This window comes from Prinia subflava, chromosome 26 (genome assembly GCF_021018805.1).
Source record: "Prinia subflava isolate CZ2003 ecotype Zambia chromosome 26, Cam_Psub_1.2, whole genome shotgun sequence".
NCBI lineage: Eukaryota > Metazoa > Chordata > Aves > Passeriformes > Cisticolidae > Prinia > Prinia subflava.
Genome location: NC_086272.1, coordinates 1,259,463 through 1,280,700, shown reverse-complemented (window position 1 = coordinate 1,280,700; position 21,238 = coordinate 1,259,463). Strand labels below are relative to the sequence as shown.

At 56.6% G+C, this 21,238-nt stretch overlaps 1 protein-coding gene, 1 long non-coding RNA gene and 1 other non-coding gene across 3 annotated transcripts; 1 reads left to right on the top strand and 2 right to left on the bottom strand.

The window, feature by feature from the left end:
• Positions 1–1,063: 1,063 nt before the first annotated feature.
• Positions 1,064–1,749, top strand: LOC134562176 (zinc finger protein 397-like). Its single transcript, XM_063419601.1, has 2 exons — positions 1,064–1,145; positions 1,331–1,749. Exons 1-2 carry the CDS (start codon positions 1,091–1,093, stop codon positions 1,747–1,749), a joined length of 474 nt encoding a protein of 157 aa, XP_063275671.1. The 5' UTR covers positions 1,064–1,090.
• A 2,343-nt stretch (positions 1,750–4,092) lies between these two features.
• Positions 4,093–6,201, bottom strand: LOC134562140 (uncharacterized). The gene is made up of 3 exons (XR_010083093.1): positions 6,074–6,201; positions 5,322–5,367; positions 4,093–5,172 (listed from the first exon to the last, which is right to left on the bottom strand). It is a non-coding gene; the product is annotated as an uncharacterized LOC134562140 (long non-coding RNA).
• A 14,637-nt stretch (positions 6,202–20,838) lies between these two features.
• LOC134562265 (small nucleolar RNA SNORD45) lies at positions 20,839–20,922 on the bottom strand. The gene has a single exon (XR_010083135.1). It is a non-coding gene; the product is annotated as a small nucleolar RNA SNORD45 (small nucleolar RNA).
• Positions 20,923–21,238: the final 316 nt, after the last annotated feature.

The following is a 21,238-nucleotide window of genomic DNA, read 5'->3' as shown; positions in this document are numbered from 1 at the left end:
TCCAGAGGGGCAGCCGGGCATCACTCCCGCAGAAGCTTCACCTGCTCAGCCACAGGGGACTGGGGAGAAAGGCAGGGTTAGAGCCACACTGGAGGGTACTGGGGCACATTGGGAGATAGTGGGGCATGGTGGGGTGCACTGGGATGTACTGGGGTGCACTGGAGGGTCATGACCAAGAGAGGGGAAGCTCTGGGCCCAGCGGAACTCCAGGTACACATCTCAAAGCTCTTAACTCATGGGAAGCCAATCGGTTTTTTCAGAGACATGGGCAGATGTCCCTGGTCACTGGGGTGTCCCCAGTCCCAGCAAGACACAGGGGGACCCAAATGGCTCCAGTTCCCACACTGGTGCCTCAGTTCCAGGACTTACCTTAACGCATCCACCCCAGCCTCCTGCTGCACCTCCCTGTGGAAGCAGAGCAAAGGATTAGTCTGGAATGGCCCTTGTGGGGCTCAGGGGATCACAGGCGTCCCCAAGCCCCGTGGCTGGCCCCGGTCTGAGGGGAAAAATCCCTTCTGCTCTCCCCAGTCCCACTCCAGACAGTTTCCCCTGATCCCTGTTCCTGCAGGGACCATGATGGGGATGGAGACAAGGAGAGCGAGGGGAATTTGGGGCCTCCAAGGAGGAGGGGAAGGAGTGGGATGTTGGGAATTCCAGGCCCCGAGGCTGGAAGTGTTGTCGGGGAGTGGGGGAAGAAGCGCTGAGTGGCTGGAGTGGGGGAATGCTGAGGAAGGGGACCCTGGGACAGCTGGGAGCCGAGTCAGAATCAGGGCAGGATGAGTCCTGGCAGCCCCAAAACCCCCTGAGCGAGCCGAAGCAGGAGGCGGGAGAGGGGGGATCCCCAGGACCCACGGGCCCCCAGCAGCTCTGAGAAGAGGGACCCCCATAACCCCAAAGGAAGGACACTGAAAAACAGAGAAGCCCTGGGACAGTGTTTTTGGACTCCTTCTTGATTTTTGGAGGATTTTATGGACACCAGACATGCGGTGACTTCTAGAGATGGACTTGAACAGCAGGACCTTCAAAGCGAATGCACTCACAGAATGTCTTTCCCAAAAACCAGGAATTCCCAGTGCCAGACTTTGGCTGGATGCAGGAAGAGAAGGCTGTGAGGAAGAGGAAGTTGTCACGGGACCCCCAGGCAGGTGAGGAGGAAGTCAGTGCCCCTTTGCCCCTCTCTCCTGCTCCATCTCCCAGCCCAGCCTGGCCCCGGCTGCAGGACAACCCCGCTGCCGACGCCGTCCTGCCGGGGATGCACTGGGGGGATCTCCTTGGCCTTGCCTCTGGCACGGAGGCAAATCCCATCCTGTCCTTGTCCTTCCTCCCCCAGACAAGGAGCCCAGGGAGGACAAATCCCCTCAGCAGAACCTCGTGGAAGAGGCTGTTTTGAGCGGCTCCATGGCACAGGAATGCAACAGGGAGGAAAAGCCGCAAAGATCCCGCCCGAGGAGGGGCTCCAAACCCATGCCAGGGTGCTCCGAGGAGGAAGGACCCACCCTGTGCCAGGAAGGCAGCCAGAGATGTGGCCAGAGCTCTGAGCTGGTGGTGCATGAACAGCTTCACAATGGCAAGAAGCTGCACCAGTGCTCGGAATGTGGGAAGAGTTTCTACACAAACTCTGGCCTGCTCCGGCACCAGAAGATCCACACTGGGGAACGGTGCTGTGAGTGTGGGAAATGTGGGAAGCGCTTCAGGGACACCTCTGGCCTGATGATCCACCTGAGAGTCCACACTGGGGAACGGCCCTAGGAGTGTGGGGAGTGTGGGAAGAGCTTCACTCAAAGCTCCAACCTGATCCGCCATAAGAGGTTCCACACTGGGGAACGGCCCTATGAGTGTGGAGAATGTGGGAAAGGCTTCAGGAAGAGCTCCCACCTCAAACGCCACCAGATGATCCACACTGGAATCTGACCCTGTGTGTGTGGGCAGTGCGGGAAGAGCTTCCGTGACAGCTCTGGCCTGATCATGCAGCAGACAGTGCACACTGGGGAATGCCCCTACACGTGCTCAGAATGTGGGAAGAGCTTCATCCAGCACTCCAAGCTGCTTGTCCACCGGCAGATGCACAGTGGAGAGAGGTCCTAACAGTGTCCTGAGTGTGGGAAGAGCTTGTCCCAGAGCTGTGCCATGACCCAAGAGCAATGGAGGCAGCAGGAAGGGAAGCCCTACAAGTGCCCCGCGTGCGGGAAGAGCTTTGTGGGCTGCTCCAACTCCATCCCCTGCTGGAGGAGCCCATTGGATGATCCCCAGTGAGCCCCATTGGGCAGAGCCTTGGGGATCCACGGTCCTGGTGATCCATGGTGGGAAGACAGCTGGCTGGTGGTCTCCACATCTTCCTGGGCCCCTGGGGGCACCTGGATATAAAAGGAGCTCAAAGGGACATGGCCATGGATGGTGACATGGACATGGCTGGAGACATGAGGGTGACATGGACACGGGTGGGGACATGGAGGGCCAAGATTGGGGGCATGGTGGGGATACGGGCATGGGTGGGGACATCAGGGCACATGGACATGGGTGGGGACATGGGCTGAACTTCCAGGGAATGTGGGGGATGATGGGTTTGAGTGAACTCAGGGCTCTTGGGAGGGTTGTGGGGTGCTGTGTCATGGACACTGAAATTCCAGATCATCCCAGCGTGTGCCGTGGATCCCAGAGGGGAATTCCCAAGGCTCCCAGGGTGCCGGTTCTGCCCTGCTGCCCAGGGGAGCTGTGCCCAAGGGGCAGGTGACAAGGTCCTGAAGCTGTGTAGGCTGACAAAGCAGACAGCAAAGGTTGGTTTGCTGGACATTTTCCAGCCCATTGCCAGCTCCAAGCAGAGGGAAGAAGAAAAGGAAAGTGAGTCCCTGACAGAATCCCAGAACCATTGCTGTGGGAAGGGCCCCTGGCCGTGGGCTGCAGTGGCAGGAGGGAGAGACGCCTCTACCCCAGTGAGGTGCACATGAGACCACAGCAGCACAACCTATGGATTTTATTGAAGATGTGTTTAATTGAATGTTATAAACAGTCATGTAGTAGCTGGATTTCACTATAATTTATTTACTTTAATTATAAAATGGTAATTTCTTGTAAATAATAATGGTAAGTTCCAAACTGCTTTGAAGGAGGTAAATATTTGTAAATTCTTGGGAGCAATGTAAAAGGGGAAGAGAGGCTTTAACAAGATGTAATTTGGCTTGCAAAGGATGTATTTTAAGATACAATTATTATTGCAGTATATATGTCCAAGATAGTATAAATGGAGAGCAGAAGAGCATAAAAGGAGGAATAGCAAAACCCCTTAAAGTGGCATCAGAGGACCACCCTAGACCTCCCACGTGTTCAACTCTTGAAGTGTGCGAAGTTGCAGAAAATCTGAATTAAGATTGTGGTCAACCAGCTCAAACTAAATCTGCTAAATCACTTGAGGAAATAATACATCTGCAACGGTATAAAAGACTGCAGACTGAAGCAGTGGGTGTATAGTGGCTTTGCCAGGCCCCTGTGTATTTTGCTTTCTGTTTTATCCCTTGTTATCCTTCATTAAATCTCTTAAAAATTTTCAGCGGAGCATGCTTCATTTCTCACACTGTACAAGGAATGTGAAGTAGGGAAATAGGAAAGAGGTGTCAGAGAGGAAATGAAACAGGAAATTCCTCTGGCTCGGGCTCCGCAGCTGCCGGGCAGAGCCGCAGCACCCAGTGCTCCCCACTTCCACCTGTTAAAAATTACATTATTTTATAAAAATAACATTGGGTTCTTCATTTATGTATTAGCATGGTATTATTATCACACGTTTTAAAATATGGTACAAATTATACCTCTTTTTGTTCCCTTGTTGATATAAAATAAAATAAAATAAAATAAAATAAAATAAAATAAAATAAAATAAAATAAAATAAAATAAAATATGATGTGATATGATATATAACATAATAGAATTTAATATAATATATAACATAACATAATGTAATGTAACATATATCATATATCATATCATATGGTATAAATGCCAATCCACTTTGCTAATTGAAATATAATTTGGTTTATTAAAAAAGTCAAATTACAGAATTTCGGTAAAACCAACAAGCGGAGTTACGGTGACGATAACCCGGGATCGTCAAAGGGTGAACGGAAAGCAGCCTCTGTCGCACTGCAGTCCCCCAGTGTTCACCAATTGGCCCCGCCTGGGGTCCAGGTTTTATGTTGGAGTCCAGGGGATCCCTCTGACAGCCCTGGAGAGTCAGGGGGCTGTACAGGGGGGTCTGGGATCTGTACAAGGGGGTCAGCCAGCCTCCCACAGAGCCCAGAAGGATTCTGATTCTAGCTTCTATCCATGGAAGTGAATGCTCACATGAAGGAAGAATCACAGATCCTAAGAATTTTGAAGTAGATAGTAGTTTGTCATAGAGTATAAATATAGAGATTAGGATTCATAGTATACGGGGCTGAGAGGACAAGATGGAGGAATTGGGGAGTGGCCCCTAGTCTCCTTGTTCTTGTTCTCATCCCCCATCTTTTGCTGATTTGGACTTTGGAGATTGGTTTAGAATAGAACTGACATGTTAGCGTAGCAAGTTAGTATTGGTAATGTTCTGTAAACAATAAATACGTCTTGGACTGTGGTTGGGTCGGGGGTACGGTACATAAGGTACGGGGCTCTCTGATCCGCCCCAGTCCAGCGGCAGCCCAGCGCCAGTCCAACGGCGTGTCTTGCTTTGCTGGGGACACCTTGCAAAGCAGAACAAGAACTGTTAGATAATATGAAATAAACAACCTTGATAACCTGAGCTGCTGGACTCACAGTGTCGTCTCTGCCTTCGGTGTGAAACGCTCAGGGCAAAGAGAAGACAGAAAACCTTATTATCTTGGGGAACAGCAACCCCAGGGAAATACCCAGGGAACAGCAACCCTCGGGGAAGATTTCACCACCTCGGGGAACGGCCGCCCCGAGGAGAATCTCGGGGAACATCAACCCGGAGAACTGGTCCTTCGAGCGGTCTCGACAGCCAAAGACTCTCAGGAGAAGACAAAACTCCGTCATCAGAAGATAACAACAGAGTCAGCAGTTCGCCGTCCTCTGAATCTCCAATCGGACCGACGTGACCCAGGGGCCCGGGGAGCGTCATCTCGCAGCTGCAGGACAGCGGGGACAACTCCGATTCCAGTTCCAGAGGGAGGAGAAGGCTGCATCTAGGTGAGACCAGTCAGAAACCAAGAACATGGGGGGGAACATATCCCAAGAGCAATTACATATTCTAACATCTCTGCAAAATATTGTTGCTGCACAGCCTGCAGCTTTATCTAACAAGGAGCTGAGAGCTCTTCTAAAATGGATTTACCTTGAGGTCCCACGTTGTAAGACGAACTATTGTTCCAAGTGGATTTCTGGGAAGAGGTAAACAAAAAGCTATATCAAAAAGCCACAAAGAGAGATAAGACAGCTCTCAAATTGCTGGCACCAGCTCACTCATTGCTGGAAATAATAGCACAGCACACCGGGGAGAAATCAGATCTCCCACGGCAGCTGAGAGGCAAGGAGGAGCCAACTGCTCAAGCCTCGACTCAGCAGCCAACCCCAAATTTTGCTTGTAAACCCCGAGGATGGGACAAATGCTCAGAATCAGTCTGCAGCATCTTCCCAGACCCCACCACAAAGCGTCAGTTTGCCACTGACTTCTTCACCAGTCCCGGGAAAATTACACTGTGTTATTAATCCTGCCTCGCAAGAGCACCTTGACATGATGTTTTACGAGCTCGAGCCTTCTCCACATAAATCTAAACCCAGAGAAAGGCATGCTAGTGCTCCACAGCTGAGACTTCACCGTCCATTTCGGGCTCTTCCCCGCCCCCCTGCCAGGAAACCACGGCGACCAGCCCGAGGTCCTGCGACCTTGCCTTCCCCAACCCCCGCAGAGAAACAAGGTCGGGAGGGGGTAGGGCGAGGAATGCAGCACCAGCCGCGCCACCGGGGGCGGGGGGAGGATTCTTGCCACGGGCAAGAACAGTTTGCACAGGAGGGGTTTGAAACGGAGGAGGAGGAAATTGAAATCAGGGAAGGTGAACTTTTACACTTTGGGGAAATGATACTCACTCCAAAGAACACAGGGCAGACTCCGCGACCGCCCGTGCCCGCACAGCCTAAGCTGGAGGCGAAAGCGGACGGGAGTTCTGCCGCCGCGGTGGGGGAAGCTGCCATGGGGCGCAGGCAGGAGGGGTCTCCTCCACGCGCCGTGAAATTGGGGGAGGAGGAGACAGATCGCATCACACAAAAGGCTGCAGAGCCCGTTGCTCCGGCCGTGCAGCTGGAGGCAGGAGCCATTGTTACGATAAACCAGGAAGTGGAAACTGGACCGCACCGTGCCAGTGCGCGTGGGGGGATGGGAACGGTGTCAGGCTCCATCACTGCACTTGAGCAAAGGGAGGCAGGGACGGGGCGGGAGCAGGGTGGGGATTACCCCCCGGGAGCCACCCCCTCGCAGCAGGCGCAGGCAGCGCCATGCCCGCCTCCCTCCATCAAACATTACACGGGGTCCGTGTCCCACCCTGGCGCACAGCAAAAAATAAAAACAACTATACAGCCTGGTAGTGTGACTGAGATTCAATCTATACAATACACTGATTCACTGCACTCAGCCGGTGCAGTGCGAGCGCCATCTGGTGACGAAATTGTAAAACTGCACCCAGCCAGGGCAGCACTGACGCCACCTTGTGGCAAAACCATAAAACTACACCCAGCAGGTGTGGCAACAGCCCCACCTTGTGGCAAAACTTTAAAACTGCACTCAGAAGGTGCGGCAGCAGCGCCACCTGGTGGCAGAATCCCAAAATAGCATTGCTAGACTACCCAGGCATTTGTACAATTCATTTTCCGAGCCACAGATTACTGAAGGCAAAAATAAGTTTAAGAGAAAAACCAAAAATAAGTGAGCACCGTTGGATGCCGTGACAGTGTTTACTGACGGCTCAGGCAAAACCCACAAATCAGTAATCACATGGCAGAATGAGATCACAGGAGAATGGGTCCAGCGGCAGCCCAGTTCAGGGCAGCCCAGCGCCAGTCCAACGGCGTGTCTTGCTTTGCTGGGGACGCCTTGCAAAGCAGAACAAGAACTGTTAGTTAATATGAAATAAACAACCTTGATAACTTGAGCTGCTGGACTCACAGTGTCGTCTCTGCCTTTGGTGTGAAACACTCAGGGCAAAGAGAAGACAGAAAACCTTATTATCTTGGGGAACAGCAACCCCAGGGAAATACCCAGGGAACAGCAACCCTGGGGAAAGATTTCACCACCTCGGGGAACGGCCGCCCCGAGGGGAATCTCGGGGAACATCAACCCCGAGAATCTCGGTCCCAGGCCGCTTCCCTCTCTCCTCCGAAACCACCAGTCATGAGAATCAATGTCTAAGAAAAGTTTCTTACTGCCTCAGAAAGAGTTAACAGTTTCTAGCTCTCGGCAGGGCTGCAGGCTCAGGCACTCCCAGGCTCGGCAACTCCCACGTGGCTGGGCACCTTCTCCCGGAGTTTGGGGGGGGGAAGGGGGGTGAGCACACACAGAAGGCACTTCCACAGTTTTCCACCCCTCCATCCTGGGTGGGGCAGCTCAGTTCCAAATCCTGTCCACTCTCTTCCCCCCCCCCCCCCGGGGCTCCGGCTTACCTGAGCCCGACCACGTGTTTCCCCTCCCCCACCCAGCCTCGTGGCGGGGCAAGGGAAAGAGGCCTGAGATGTCTCTCTGCTGAAACCGGAATCCAAAAAGAGGAAAACCCCCCTGGAGTCCTGCTTTTAACTCTTTGTGTCCTCAGAGGCATGTCCAAACTTCTGAGTGACCAATCCAGGTGCCAGCAGAAAAGCTGAACACTCATTAGCCTGCCCACATCCCCCTGGAAAAATTGACCTCCCCCAGCAGCCACGACAGTTCTGTATCCTCAAATTCCTTTACCCTTGGCCCTGGTATCTGGCACTGGAGTACCCAGCTGAGGGATTGCTCTGCTAGAGAGGGGCTGGAATCAGAGAGAGCAGAGCCACAATGGAGGCCCAGGTGGGGCAGGTGCCATTCTGTGTGACCTCTGCTGAAAGCACCTGGGAGGACAAAAGGCAAGAAGTAAAATGGGCAATTGATTTGGAAACCGAGTGTGGAAAACATCCCACAGAGAGTATGATGGGAAAATCAGAAATGTCCCAAGTTGCTCAGAGTCCTGCTCAGGGAGAGGAAGGGACGCAGCCCAAGACAGATCAGCTGCGCCTCAGATCCCCCTGGTCAATTCTTTAACCCCTCTATCCATCAGGCACCAAAGTGGGAACATTTCCATGTTCCACTGAGCTGCTGATGTGCAAACAGGAGCACGTCTGTGCAGAGCCCATGAAGCCCCAGCTGGGCTCACCTGGAATGGCCCCTCAGGTGTGCAGGGGCTGGAAATGTCCCTGGGCCCCTCCTGGGTCAGCGCTCCTCAATCCTCCAACAAAGGAGGCACAAAGCACCAAGAGGCCAAAGGAAAATCTTCCTGCTGGCTCCTGGGGAAAATCCAAGGCAAACAGTCAAGTCAGGTGTCTGCAGGGTTTTGCCACCTGTGCCACAAGAGGTGCCTTCTGTGTGGTCAGTGTGCCGTGAGGAGGGAAGATCTGCTGGAAATGTCAGGGCCTGTCAGTGGAGAATGGAGGCGCTGGCAGCTGGTGGGAGCCCTGGGCAGGGGCTGTCATTGACCTGTGCCCTCGGGGCTCCCCCTGCCAGGGGCTCTGAGCTGGGACAGGATCATCCTGCAAACAAAACCAGGGACCCCTGGGATTCACTGGGGCTCAGCCAAACCTCCCACTGCCTTCAGAACCCAAAGCAAGTTTTCACCACCAGCCTGTGATCCCCAGCTTGGGTCTCATGAAAATCCTGCTCCACAAACCATTGTAGGCAGAACATGAAACCAGAGCACTCTTTGTCTGTCCCATGGGCTGCTGGAGGGGTTTGGAATTGGATGGGGATGGGGAAGAAGGACTGCAGAAGGACTGCTGCCCCAATGCCACTGTCAGTGCCCACATCTCCTGCAAGGACTCCCCAGCTGGGCTCTGTATCCTCCAATTCCTTACTCTTGGCCCTGGTGTCTGGCACTGGAGGAAGCAGCTGATGATTTGCTCTCCCAGAGAGTGGCTGGATTCTTTTTGCATCTCTCCCAAGTCAGCCTCTGTTTCCATGCATCCTTCCTGGCTGCAGGGCAGCCAGTGCAGCCAAGGCCATGGCCTGGTGTTTGTGTGTCTGGAGATGCAAACCTGCCCTGTTCCCCTCCCTGGATGTGGAGCAGGGACTGGAAGGGCCCAGCTGTGCCACACAGAGTTGGTGCTGGGGCTCCCTAGGTTCAAACCTCATGGCTCTCCCTCCCTCCTGAACTTGCTTGGGTTGAAGGCCCAGCCTGTTGGAGGGGACAACCTTCAGAGGGACCTGCCTGTGTTTCCCCTCCGTGTCAGCCATGGCTACACTGCTTTGGGGTGGGGCAAATCCCTGGGGATCTTCCTAGAGAGCTGGTGAGCCTCAGGAAAAGCAGGGAAACTCTTCCTGAGAAAGAGCACCAGGAGGATTGTAGATTCACCAGGATGTTCCAGACACTGAAGAATTGTTGGAATAAAGGACAGCAGAGCCACGATGGAGGCCCAGGTGGGGCAGGTGCCATTCTGTGTGTCCTCTGCTGAAAACACCTGGGAGGACAAAAGGCAAGAAGGGAAATGGGCAATTGTCTCCATGCCCAGAGCAGAGGGAGGGCCCAGCACAGAGCTGCAATGCCTGCCCAAGATCAAGGGCAGGATTTTGCAGCCCTTCCCAGAAAGCCCCCAGGGAGCCCAGCGACTGCAGCCCAACCCCACCTGTCCCAATTGCAGCAGGAACAGGAGCAGGGCACAGCCACAGGAACTGATGGGGACACCCAGCACGGCTCTGCTCTGGCCAGCAACTGCTGAGCAGCCACTTATCCCAGCCAAAGCACTCCAGCAGCACTGAGAGCCCCTGCTCCTGCCCTGTCTGCCCCCCTCTCCCCCACACCGCAGCCACTGAGGGAGTCTGGCAGCGGGAGGGCTCTGGGAAATTTGGAAGGGAGATGGAAATGTGGGCACAATGGGCTCCTCTTTTCCCCCTGTGATCCCCCACAACACCTCCCTGGAGTCACAGCCTGTGGAGAATGGCTGGGCCAGAAATTGATTTGGAACCCGAGTGTGGAAAACATCCGACAGAAAGGATAAGAGGAAAATCAGAAATGTCCCAAGTTGCTCAGAGTCCTGCTCAGGGAGAGGAAGGGACAGAGCCCAGGACAGATCAGCTGCACCTCAGATCCCCCTGGTCAATTCTTTAACCCCTCTATCCATCAGGCACCAAAGTGGGAACATTTCCATGTTCCACTGAGCTGCTGAAGTGCAAACAGGAGCACGTCTGTGCAGAGCCCATGAAGCCCCAGCTGGGCTCACCCGCAATGGCCCCTCAGGTGTGCAGGGGCTGGAAATGTCCCTGGGCCCCTCCTGGGTCAGCGCTCCTCAATCCTCCAACAAAGGAGGCACAAAGCACCAAGAGGCCAAAGGAAAATCTTCCTGCTGGCTCCTGGGGAAAATCCAAGGCAAACAGTCAAGTCAGGTGTCTGCAGGGTTTTGCCACCTGTGCCACAAGAGGTGCCTTCTGTGTGGTCAGTGTGCCGTGAGGAGGGAAGATCTGCTGGAAATGTCAGGGCCTGTCAGTGGAGAATGGAGGCGCTGGCAGCTGGTGGGAGCCCTGGGCAGGGGCTGTCATTGATCTGTGCCCTCGGGGCTCCCCCTGCCAGGGGCTCTGAGCTGGGCCAGGAGCGGGGGAGCCTTGGCTGGGGAGGTGAGCCCTGCTCAGGGCCAGCGCTGGCAGCAGGGCAGCGCAGGGCCATCCCTGGGGCCAGGGGTGCTGCGGGAGCTGTGTGCCAGTGCCAGCATTGCCCAGCACTCCCCAGTGCCTGCAGAGCCTGCAGATCCCAGTCTCCCAGCTGTTGCCATGGCCCAGGACCCCGCTGTGCTCCCAGCTCCCCGTTCTCCCTGATCCCGGGCTCCTGGGGCCCCGAGAAGAGGGCTCAGAGCAGCTCCCCGTTCAGGCCAGAGGCTGCAGTGGCAACAGGAACAATTCTGCTGTGACACACCAGGTCTGGGGCTGGCCTCAGCTCCAGGCTGTCCTGCCAGGAAGGCTCTGGCAGGGCAGGGCCGGCGGGAGATGGGGGCTGTGGCACTGGGGGCTGCTGGAGGATGGATGGTGTTGGAGCGGGGCTTGTCCCCACAGGGTCCCCAGCTGCCTTTGGATCCCCTTGGCCCCCCTTGGGCCCCCCGGGTTTCCTGGGCCCTTGCAGGGGCAGCTGCCCCGTGCGGGAAGCTGCAGGGATGCGGGCAGGGGGACTGGACCCGTGCCACAGCTGGGATGGACTCTGGGCAGGGCTGGGCTTGTGGCCAGGGCTGGGGGCTGTGCCAAGCCGGGCTTTGGCCTGGGGGCTGTCGGGGAGGGCGCAGGGAGGAGTCCCGGCAGGGATAAAGGTGCCGGTGCCCTGCTGCAGCCTCAGGCAGCGCTGCCCAGTGCCAGAGGAAGATGAAGGTGGCTGTGCTCGGCGTGGCCCTGCTCTTCTCCGTGCTGCTGTGCCTCCCAGCACAGAGCCAGGTGAGGCTGCAGGGCCACGGGCTGGGCTCGGCGCTGGGGGCTCTTCCCAAGGCAGGGGCTCTGCCGGGCTCTGCCTGGCAGCCCTGCCCAGAGCAGGGGACAGCCATGGGCCGGGGGGCTGAGGACACCTGTGTGCCCCCAGCCCCACCAGGGCCAATCCTCACCAACCTTTTGCTCTCCTTCCCCAGGCCGACATGGATGGCAGTGGTGAAACTGTGTGTGCTGGGGTAAGTCCTGGAGCTGGGGGCACCAGTGTGGGAACTGGGGGGCACTTTGGTCACCCCCAACCTTTCCCAGGACTGGGGACACCCCAGTGACCACTGACACCTCATGCTCTCTCCACAGCAAGTTGGTGGCATTGGGAATGATAAGGTGGGTACCCCGAGTTCTTCTGCTGTGCCCAGACCCTCCCTTCTAATGGCCATCACCCTCCAGGGCATCTTAGTGCACCCCAGTGCATGCCAGCGCACCCCAGAGCTTCCCAAGGCTGCCCCTTCCCCCAGGCTCCCCATTGCATTCCCCCCGACCCAGTGCACCCCAGTCACCCCCAAAGAGCATCACGGCCAATCCCTTTCCTCTCCTCTTGCCCTCCAGTCCTTTCCCTTTCTCATTGCCCATGGCAGTGGTGTCCCCCAATCCCCCTCCTTGACTGCCACTCCCAAAGCCCCTCCCAAACCCAGCAATTTTGCTCCTCTGCTCAGGATTTCCCCTGCCCCCACCCACTCCCCACTTCAGCCCCCATGGCCCCCCACTGGAATTCCTGCCTGCCCACCCACATTCCCCAATTCCCATCCCTTCAACACCACCAGCCCCATCCCTTGGGACCCCCAGCTCCCCCCAGTTCACTGTCTTTGGGTTCCCCATGTCCTACTCTTTCCTATCCACCTTGGAGGCCCCAAAGTCCCCTCGCTCTCCTTGTCTCCATCCCCATCATGGTCCCTGCAGGAACAGGGATCAGGGGAAACTGTCTGGAGTGAGACTGGGGGCAGCAGAAGGGATTTTCCCTCTCAGACCGGGGCCAGCCACGGGGCTTGGGGACGCCTGTGATCCTCTGAGCCCCACAAGGGCCTTTCCAGACTAATCCTTTGCTCTGCTTCCACAGGGAGGTGCAGCAGGAGGCTGGGGTGGATGCATTGAGGTAAGTCCTGGAACTGGGGCACCAGTGTGGGAACTGGAGCCATTTGGGTCCCCCTGTGCCTTGCTGGGACTGGGGACACCCCAGTGACCAGGGACATTTGCCCATGTCTCTACAGAAACCGGAATACCTCCGGCAAGGGAAGTGGTCTAGGGCGAGTACCTGGAGTTCTGCTGGGCCCAGAGCTTCCCCTCTCTTGGTCATGACCCTCCAGTGCACCCCAGTACATCCCAGTGCACCCCACCATGCCCCACTATCTCCCAATGTGCCCCAGTACCCTCCAGTGTGGCTCTAACCCTGCTTTTCTCCCCAGCCCCGCTATGGCTGAGCAGGTGAAGCTTCTGCAGGAGTGATGCCCGGCTGCCCCTCTGGATGCCCTGGTGAGAAATCTGTGGGACTCTCCAGCCCCACCAAAGATCCTCGGGGGCCAGGGCACATCCCTGAGCCCTCTGGGCTGTGCAGACCTTGGCGCTGGCAGAGGGACATGCAGGGGACTGTCCCTGATCCATGGGCTGGGCTGAGGTGGACAGAGCTGTCCCCAAGGCTTTCCTTGCACTGGGGGGCTCTGGGGACACCCAGTGTCCCTGTGGGAGCAGGGAGGGCTGTGGGAGCTTTTGGGATATTCCAGGCTGAGGGGCTCTGGGAGCCACATGGAGCTCAAGAGCCAAGTGCAGTGCCAGGTGTATGCAGGGCTCCAAATCCCTTCTCCTGCTGCAGGTCCCTGCAGAGAGGGCTGGGGACAAGGGCCCTCTCATGTCCCAGAGGAGAGCGGGGTCCCAATTTGGGTTCTGCCTTTCAGGCCTGGAACCGGTTGGTGACACTCGTGTCCTGTCCCCCTGCAGCAGCATGAAGAGATGATCATCCCTGGAGAAGGCCCTGATCCCCCGGGAGCCCTGGGAATGTCCCTGCAAGAATCAATAAATGGCTTCAGCAAAGCAGCTCTGGCTCTCCGTGTGGCCTTGTTCTCATGTCCCTGTGTGTGTTCCACATTCCCTGTCCCTGTGTGTTCCTTGTCCCCCTCTCAGCCCTGCCCGGCTCCGCTTCCTCCCCCACCATGAGCAGAGCGACTCTGGGGGCTGCCAGGGCTCTCTGTCCCTTCCCCCCTGCCTGGTGCCCTGGGCAGGGCAGGTTGGGACAGCCTGGAATGTCCCCCCACAGCTGGCAGGGCCCAGGGGCACCCAGAGCAGCCTCTGGAGCGCACAGGCTTTGGGGCACAGAGGGCAGCAGGTTGTGCCCAGGGCTCGGGGAGCCCCATGCCCAGGGAGCAGAGCTTGGGCTGGCAGCAGCAGTGGAGCACGGCCAGGAGCCTGGAGCCCTGGCTCCTCTGCTGCCGCTGGGAGCCACAGCGCTTCCCTGCCCAGGGATCAGCACTGCTGGGCTCATGCCTGTGGGCAGGGAGGGCCTTAAGGGCACTGAAAGGACCCCCGGCTTTTCAGATGCCATCCTTGAGGTGCCTCTGCCCAAATTCAGGGGCAAACGGGACCAGGAGCCCAAGTCAATAGTACGGAATTCAGTGAACAATCCAATGTGAGGGGGAGAAAGGAGCAAGGGCAGGAAGAGCGGGAGAAGGGAGGGAGGGAGATCAGTCAGAAGGGCAGCACCACCCATGGATCCAGCAGTGTCCTGTTGGTCCTTCTTCCCTTGAGCTTCTCAGTGGTGGGGGGTCCTGAGGTCATTCTGAACTTTTCCCTGTTTATCCCTTTGAGCAAACCAAGGAATTAGTGCTCATGGGCTACCCAGCTCTCTAATGCCACTGCTTCAACAATTCCCTGGCCTTGGTGCTGATCAGTCCCAGCTCAGGCTGTGTCTTCTCTTCAGCCGGAGCTTTCTGGGGTCGGTGGCTGTGAGTTGGTGGTTGCCATCTGCCCCTCTGCAGTGGCCTTTGACCCAGTCGGAGCTGATTCCAGCTCGGGGGCTGGGTTGGATTTCCCTGTCCAGCACCAGGGATCCATTCTGCTCCCCCAGCTTTGTTTACCTCCCCCAGGGTCTGGGATAAGCCCCGCACAATTGTCCCACCTTGATCTTATCTTCGGGTGCTCCATTCTGCGCCTGTCTCATGGCAAAGTCCTCCTGTGGTGACAGTGTTTGGGACGGGCAACTGCTGTTCCTCAATCCCAACCCCAGTGGAGCCTCCCCAGCCCCCAGGAGTTGTCCCTGGGTGTCCCCAAGGTGTCCCCCAAATGTTCCAGCCCGGTGATGCCCTGGTGACCCCCCAGCCCCTCTCCATGCAGGTCCCAGAGCACAACGAGCTCTTTGAGGCTCTGCACTGTGACATCTTTGGGGCTCCAGTGCCGACGGCGCTGTCAGTGCTGGTGCCCATGGAGATGTGAAATGCCTTCAACAAGTAGTGGGGGTGGCCTTCATCGTCACCATCATCTTCATCACCACAACCACCCACACCATCAACCTCATCCCATCATCTTCATCACCAACACCTCCATCATCATCACCCAATACCATCAACCTCCATCCTCGCCACCACAGCACCAACAGCACCATCATCACTCTCATCTTCTTCATCACCTTCATCTTCATCACCCACACCATTGACATCATCACCATTACACTACTGACACTATCATCACCATCATCATCATCATCACCACGTACCTCATCTTCCTCACTCCTGCCATCATCCACACTGTGCTAACTCCATCACCAATATCCTCATCATCCAACACCTCTGACACCGTCACCATGGCACTAGTAACACCATCATCACCTTTATCATCTTCATCACCCACACCATCATCTTCATCAGTGACACCTCTGTCTTCATCACCCACACCTTCACTTTCATCCTCAATACCATCATCACCATCATCTTTGTCATCACCATCTTCATCACCCACACCATCATCTTCACCACCAACCCAAATCAACACCAACAAACACCATCACCATTACACACCACCATGGACACCGTTACCACCACACCACCCACACCTTCATCTTCATCACTACCAGCATCATCACCAATCAACTCCAATACAACCAACACCATCACCGTGACATTGAGAACATCATCATCATCATCATCTGTGGGTTTGGTATCTCCTTCTCTTCTGTTGTTAGAGCCGGGATTAATTGCTTGAGGGACACAGTTCGTGTTTGGACTCAGATGTTTATTAATTCTTATCTTTAATACAGTCTCACAAGTTGTGAGTTCTAGCTAACAAGTGAAAAGTGGCTCTGTCTCTAACTCTTTCCAAGGTCTTTTAAGCACAAATTCTCCAATTATGAAATGAGACCTAGATTATTTTTACTTTTCACCCAATAACCAAACACCCGTAGTCCACAATGTGGATTTCCTTACCCAATTACAATATACCACCCAAACCCATGAAGATGAAAGAACTTAGCCTACGCCCTAAATCCTCCATCTTGCTCTCTATATATTACTATATTCTTAAACCTTAAAATCCAAGTTTTCCACCCTGTGACATCACACACTTCTATTCAAACTGCACACCCATAATCCCAGTGCTATCACTCAATTTTGGAAGCCTTTTCCATGGCCTCAGGTCAAATGTAGTGCTTGCCTGAGGGTCAGGGCCTGTTAGCACAGAAAGCCTAAAATTCTCAGTTTCCAGGCTTCCAACAATCATCACCACCATCACTGTCCCCATCATCATCACTCTCATCCACACCTTGGTCTTCATCAGCAACACCACAGTGAACTCCATCACCTCCATTACCATCACCCAACACCATCGACACCATCACCATCTTCAGCAACAGCATCACCAATTCATCACTGAACACCATCATCACCACCACCATCTTCATCACCCAACTCCATCATCATCATCACCATCATCACCACCCAATGCCATCATCATCATCATCACACGACCATCACCACCACCATCATCACCATCACCACCATGCCCTCCATGATGTCCCCATGTCCCTTTTATGCGTTCCCCCATGTCCTCCTCCATGGCAACCCATCCCCTCCCCCACCTTCCATCCCCTGTCCATGTCCTGCTGTGTGCCCCACCCCCATGGTGACCCCCAGATGTTCCTGATGGACCCCTCAGGCTCTTGAAGAACAATCACCGGCCCAAATGTCTCCCACCATGTCCCCCTGTGTCTTCGTGGTGTCCCTCATCCCCCTGTCCCCCCAGGGTGACCCCTTCATGGCTCAATGTCCCTCCCAGCCTGTTGGAGAACCAGATGCTGCCCTGGGTAAACATCTGCCTGATGGGCTCCATCCATCCTCTGTTCCCACCATGTGCCCCCCATGTCCCTCCCCATGATGACCTCCCAATCTCTCCCCCCATGGTGATCCCCCAATGTCCCCATGTCCCCCACAGCCTGTCAGAGAACCAGCTGCTGGCCTGGATGCCACCCTGGGTGAACATCTGCCTGATGGGAAGGAGCCAAACCCCTGGACTGTGGGGTGCTAGGTGAGGATCCCCAAGATGGGGTTGGCAGGAACCCCAGTTTGGCAGGAGATGGGTGCAGGGACTCTTGAATTGGTGGGTTCAGGGTCGTGGGTGTGACAACCCCAATTTTGGGGGTGTTGCATGGGGGGAACATGAGGTTTGGAGGAAATGGGGGGGTATTGGTGCAAGGGGGCTCCATTGTGAGGGGAGGGATGGTTTGGGGTACCCCGAATTTCAAGGGTGGTGAAGAACCAATATTTGAGGGGAGTACAAATTTTGGGACAGACTCCTGGATTGGGGCATTCTGGGTGTGGACTGATGTGGGAGGACCCCTGGACTGGGGAGACAGTGAGGTCCCAGTTTGGGGGATAACTCCTGAATTGTTGGGGATCATAGGAGGGGGAACCCCAACATTGAGGTCAGTGGACACCCTTGAATTGGGGGAATCTGGGGAGAGGACCCCAATTTGTGGGGATCAGTGCTGTGTGTGATGTGAAACCCTAATTTTAAGTCAATGACTGGGGGAACCTCCCCATTTTCCACACCCCATCTTGGGCCTGAGGGATTGGGTATCGCTCTGAGGTCCCCCTGACCCCCCTCTCTTCCCCAGATGATTTTGGGGGTGCGCCGGGCCGGGGGCTTCACCCGCTGGTTGGGGGTCGAGTGCTCGAGTGCAGATGAGGCTCTGGCAGCTGCAGGGGCAGGGGCTGACATCGTCCTGCTGGACAACCTGGCCCCCCAGGTGAGCCCCAAAATCCGAGGGGGGCCAACAACGGTGGGGCCCCAACTGTGGGCTGGACCCCAAAAACGAAGGCTGAATTGTGAAAACGGGAGATAGACCTGAAGAATGGAGGGAAAAGCTCCAGAATGTGGGGGGTCACCACATAGATCCAGGATCTGCCCAGCCCCCCAGGAGACCCTAAAATCAAGAGTGTGGCAGAAATGGGGCTCTCAGGTGTGAAGCTGCACCACTAAACTGGAGGGAATCTGCTGTAAGATTTGGAGCAGCCTTAAAGGTAAGGCAGAGAACCCAATCTTTGGGGGTCAAAATGTTGGAAAACCCCACTTTGGGGGGTATTTTTGGTGGGGGGACAGCAATTTTGGGCAACGGTGTGTGGGAAATGCCTGGATTGGAGCGATTGGGTGGGGGAACTGAAGCTTTAGGGGAGTTTGGGTTGAAAGGATTCTGATTTGGGGCATTTATGGAGGATATGCACCCTGGATTAGAGGGTGCAAGGTGGAAAGAACCCAATTTTGATGGTCAGTGGGTTGGAGAACTGAAATTTGGAGCTGTTCCTGGTGCTCAGGCCTTTCTGTAGGTCCTTTGGTGGTGAGGAGTCTCCATTGGGCAGATTTTGGGAGGTTTCTGATTTACGGGACTCCCAGGTTGGTAGAGACAACTGTTACCAGGCAGCACCAATGCCTAAGAGGCCAAAACACCCCAAAGACCCCAAAGCTCCACCTGGGCTCCTTCCAACCCCCTCCCCACCTAAGGGAGAGCCTAAACCCACCCTGGGGTCCCTCTGCACCCCTTTTCTCTCTGTACCCCCAAATAAACCCCTCCCCTACACATTCCCCCAGTTTGATTGGGGTGTCACCCCCAAAATCCACCAGCCAGTGCAAAACCAGCCACTTCAGAACCAACTAAACGGGGGGTCATGGCCACTGACCCACTGACCCCCGACTCCAAACCAGCGTCAGTCCTGCTGCTCAGCACTGGGATCGGCCTTTTGCAGACACCCCCAGCTCCTCCCTGAGAAACTGCAATGAAAAATAGGAAATGCCTCGGGTTGGAGTGGAAAGTGGTAGCCAGGGAATGAACCCTCAGGTGCAACAAGAGTTCAAGGGTGCCAACCCTGGTCTGAGGATCCCAAAGTCCAGTCTGAGAGGCCCAAACCTCAGCTGGGGGGGCCAAGATCTGAGCTGGAGCATCTCAAAACCTGGGAAGGCATCAGAGTGCCCAGGACAGGCCAGGGCACATTTTGGGTTTGCCAGCCCATCCCGGGGAAAGGCAGAGCTGAAACTGCAGGGCCAAGGACTGAAAGCAAAGAGGAGCCAATGTCCCCAATGGCAAGGGACAGGGAGGAGGCGTGGCAGGAGCTGGGGCTGCAGGAGAAGGAGCCACGCGGCTCCGGGGGCAGGAGGAGGAGATGCCAAGGGTGCCCAAGGGCACTGGAGCAGCTGCACTGCAATTCCCAGCTGCAGCAGGCAGGCAGCACAGCTGGGGCTCCTCATCCCTTCCAAATCCTCATCCTGGCCCAAGAGGGGGACAAGGGGAGCCCAAAGGGCAGCACTGGCCCTGCCCCCCCTTCCCAGTGGCTCTTGCACAGCGCTGATCCCATGGCATGGCCATTGGCAGATCCCACAGAGCAGGATCCAGGAAAGAGCAGCTCCACCTGCTTCCCTCAGCCCCTGCACCTGATGCTCTGGTGCCAGGGCCCAGCTTCCCCATGGAATGGCCAAGCTGTTTCCCCCCTGGAAGGCTCCTACTGCTCTCCTGCACCATCAGCCCTTTGCCAAGAGCCCTCCCAGCTTTCTGGCACAGCCACACAAGCTCCTGCTCCCCATTTCTCACTGGGGGCTCCTTCCCCAAGCCCCCTCTGCTTTCCTGCTGTCCCCAGCACAAGCCAGGGCACCCCAGAGCCCCTGAGGGTGGAGGTGGATAACAAAGCACCCCAAGGTGCAGGTGAAACACACAGGAAGAACAAATCCCCAAAATTAGGGGGGGCTGACTGCAAGGGAAAGCTTCCCAGGGGTGCAGGGTGGATCCAAGAGCTGCCAGGATCAGATGGATTTGAGCCATGGCACAGCTTGTCCCTGGAGCAAGAGCAATGCCCAGTTCTGCCCTGGGGACTCATCTGGCAGCTCCCCAGCAGTGGGTGACACCTTGTGCTGTGCATTCCCAGCTCCCCAACAGCGGGTGACACCCTGTGCTGTGCATTCCCAGCTCCCCAGCGGTGGGTGACACCCTGTGCTGTGCATTCCCAGCTCCCCAGCAGTGGGTGACACCCTGTGCTGTGCATTCCCAGCTCCCCAGCAGTGGGTGACACCCTGTGCTGTGCATTCCCAGCTCCCCAGCAGTGGGTGACACCCTGTGCTGTGCATCCCCAGCTCCCCAGGAAGCTGCAGACAAGGTTTATGGGGAAGCCACTTCTGTTGGGTCATGGGGTGCAGGAGGGATGCCCCGGCTTTCCAAATGCCTGAGAGGAGCCTGGCAGCAGCTGGATCCAAGGGCAGCCCCAGGCAGGATCAGGCGCTGTGTCTGGATCCCAGCTCTGGGCTGCTGGAATGTCCTGGGTTGAGGCGCAGACCTGCGAGAAGCACAAAACATTGCAGGCTCAGGGCCAGGCTGAGCAGAGGTGCAGTTCCCTCCTGCACACTCACTGCCACCTGCAGCTGCAGCAGCCCCGCTGCACACGGGGAACCTGCCCAGCTCTGCAGCACACGGGGCTCAGGGACAGCCCCAAGCCAACATTCCCACATGCACCTGGCCACCAACTCCCAAAGCAGGCAACTGGGGCCACCTGAGAGCCCCTCGTGGCCACAAACCCCACGCCTCGGCCACAGCTGCACCTGCCCCGCCTGGCAATGGGGCACAGCCCAACCGGGGACCCCTCTCCTCCAGCCGCCTCAAACTCGGGCACGGGGACTCGATCCCAGCCTGGGAAAAGCTCCACTGCCGCAGGGATCGGCGGCTTGCCGGGCCTCAGAGTAATTCTAGAGCTAAAGCGGTGAGAGACATCAGCTGGGCTCAGATAATACATGCCAGCGCTCATCCCGGGCCCGGCAAGCGCCTCCTCCTCCTCCTCGTGCCCGTCCCCGTCCGGCGCGGCGCTCCCAGCCCCGAGCCGCTGTTCCCAGCGCGGTTCGCTCCCTCCGGCTGCAGCTGGGCCCCGGGGCGCAGCCCTTGGCACGGCTCTGGAGCCAGCGGGACAAAACCCCCCCGGGGCCGCCCCGGCACGGCCCTTCCCGCGGCCCCGGCTCGGCGGCACCGCCATCGGCCTGAGCGGCCTCCCTGGGCCGCCCGGCCCGGCCCGGCCGCTCCGCCCTGGGCCGCGCCGTTCCGGCCTGGCCGCGCTCGGGGCAGCGCCTGCGGCACC

What these genes read in the sequence shown, in the direction of transcription:
- LOC134562176 (XM_063419601.1), top strand. Translation starts at nt 1,091, where the DNA reads ATGCAGGAAGAGAAGGCTGTGAGGAAGAGGAAGTTGTCACGGGACCCC. An exon ending in GTCACGGGACCCCCAGGCAG is followed by an intron (nt 1,146 to 1,330) that starts GTGAGGAGGAAG and finishes TTCCTCCCCCAG; the next exon opens with ACAAGGAGCCCAGGGAGGAC.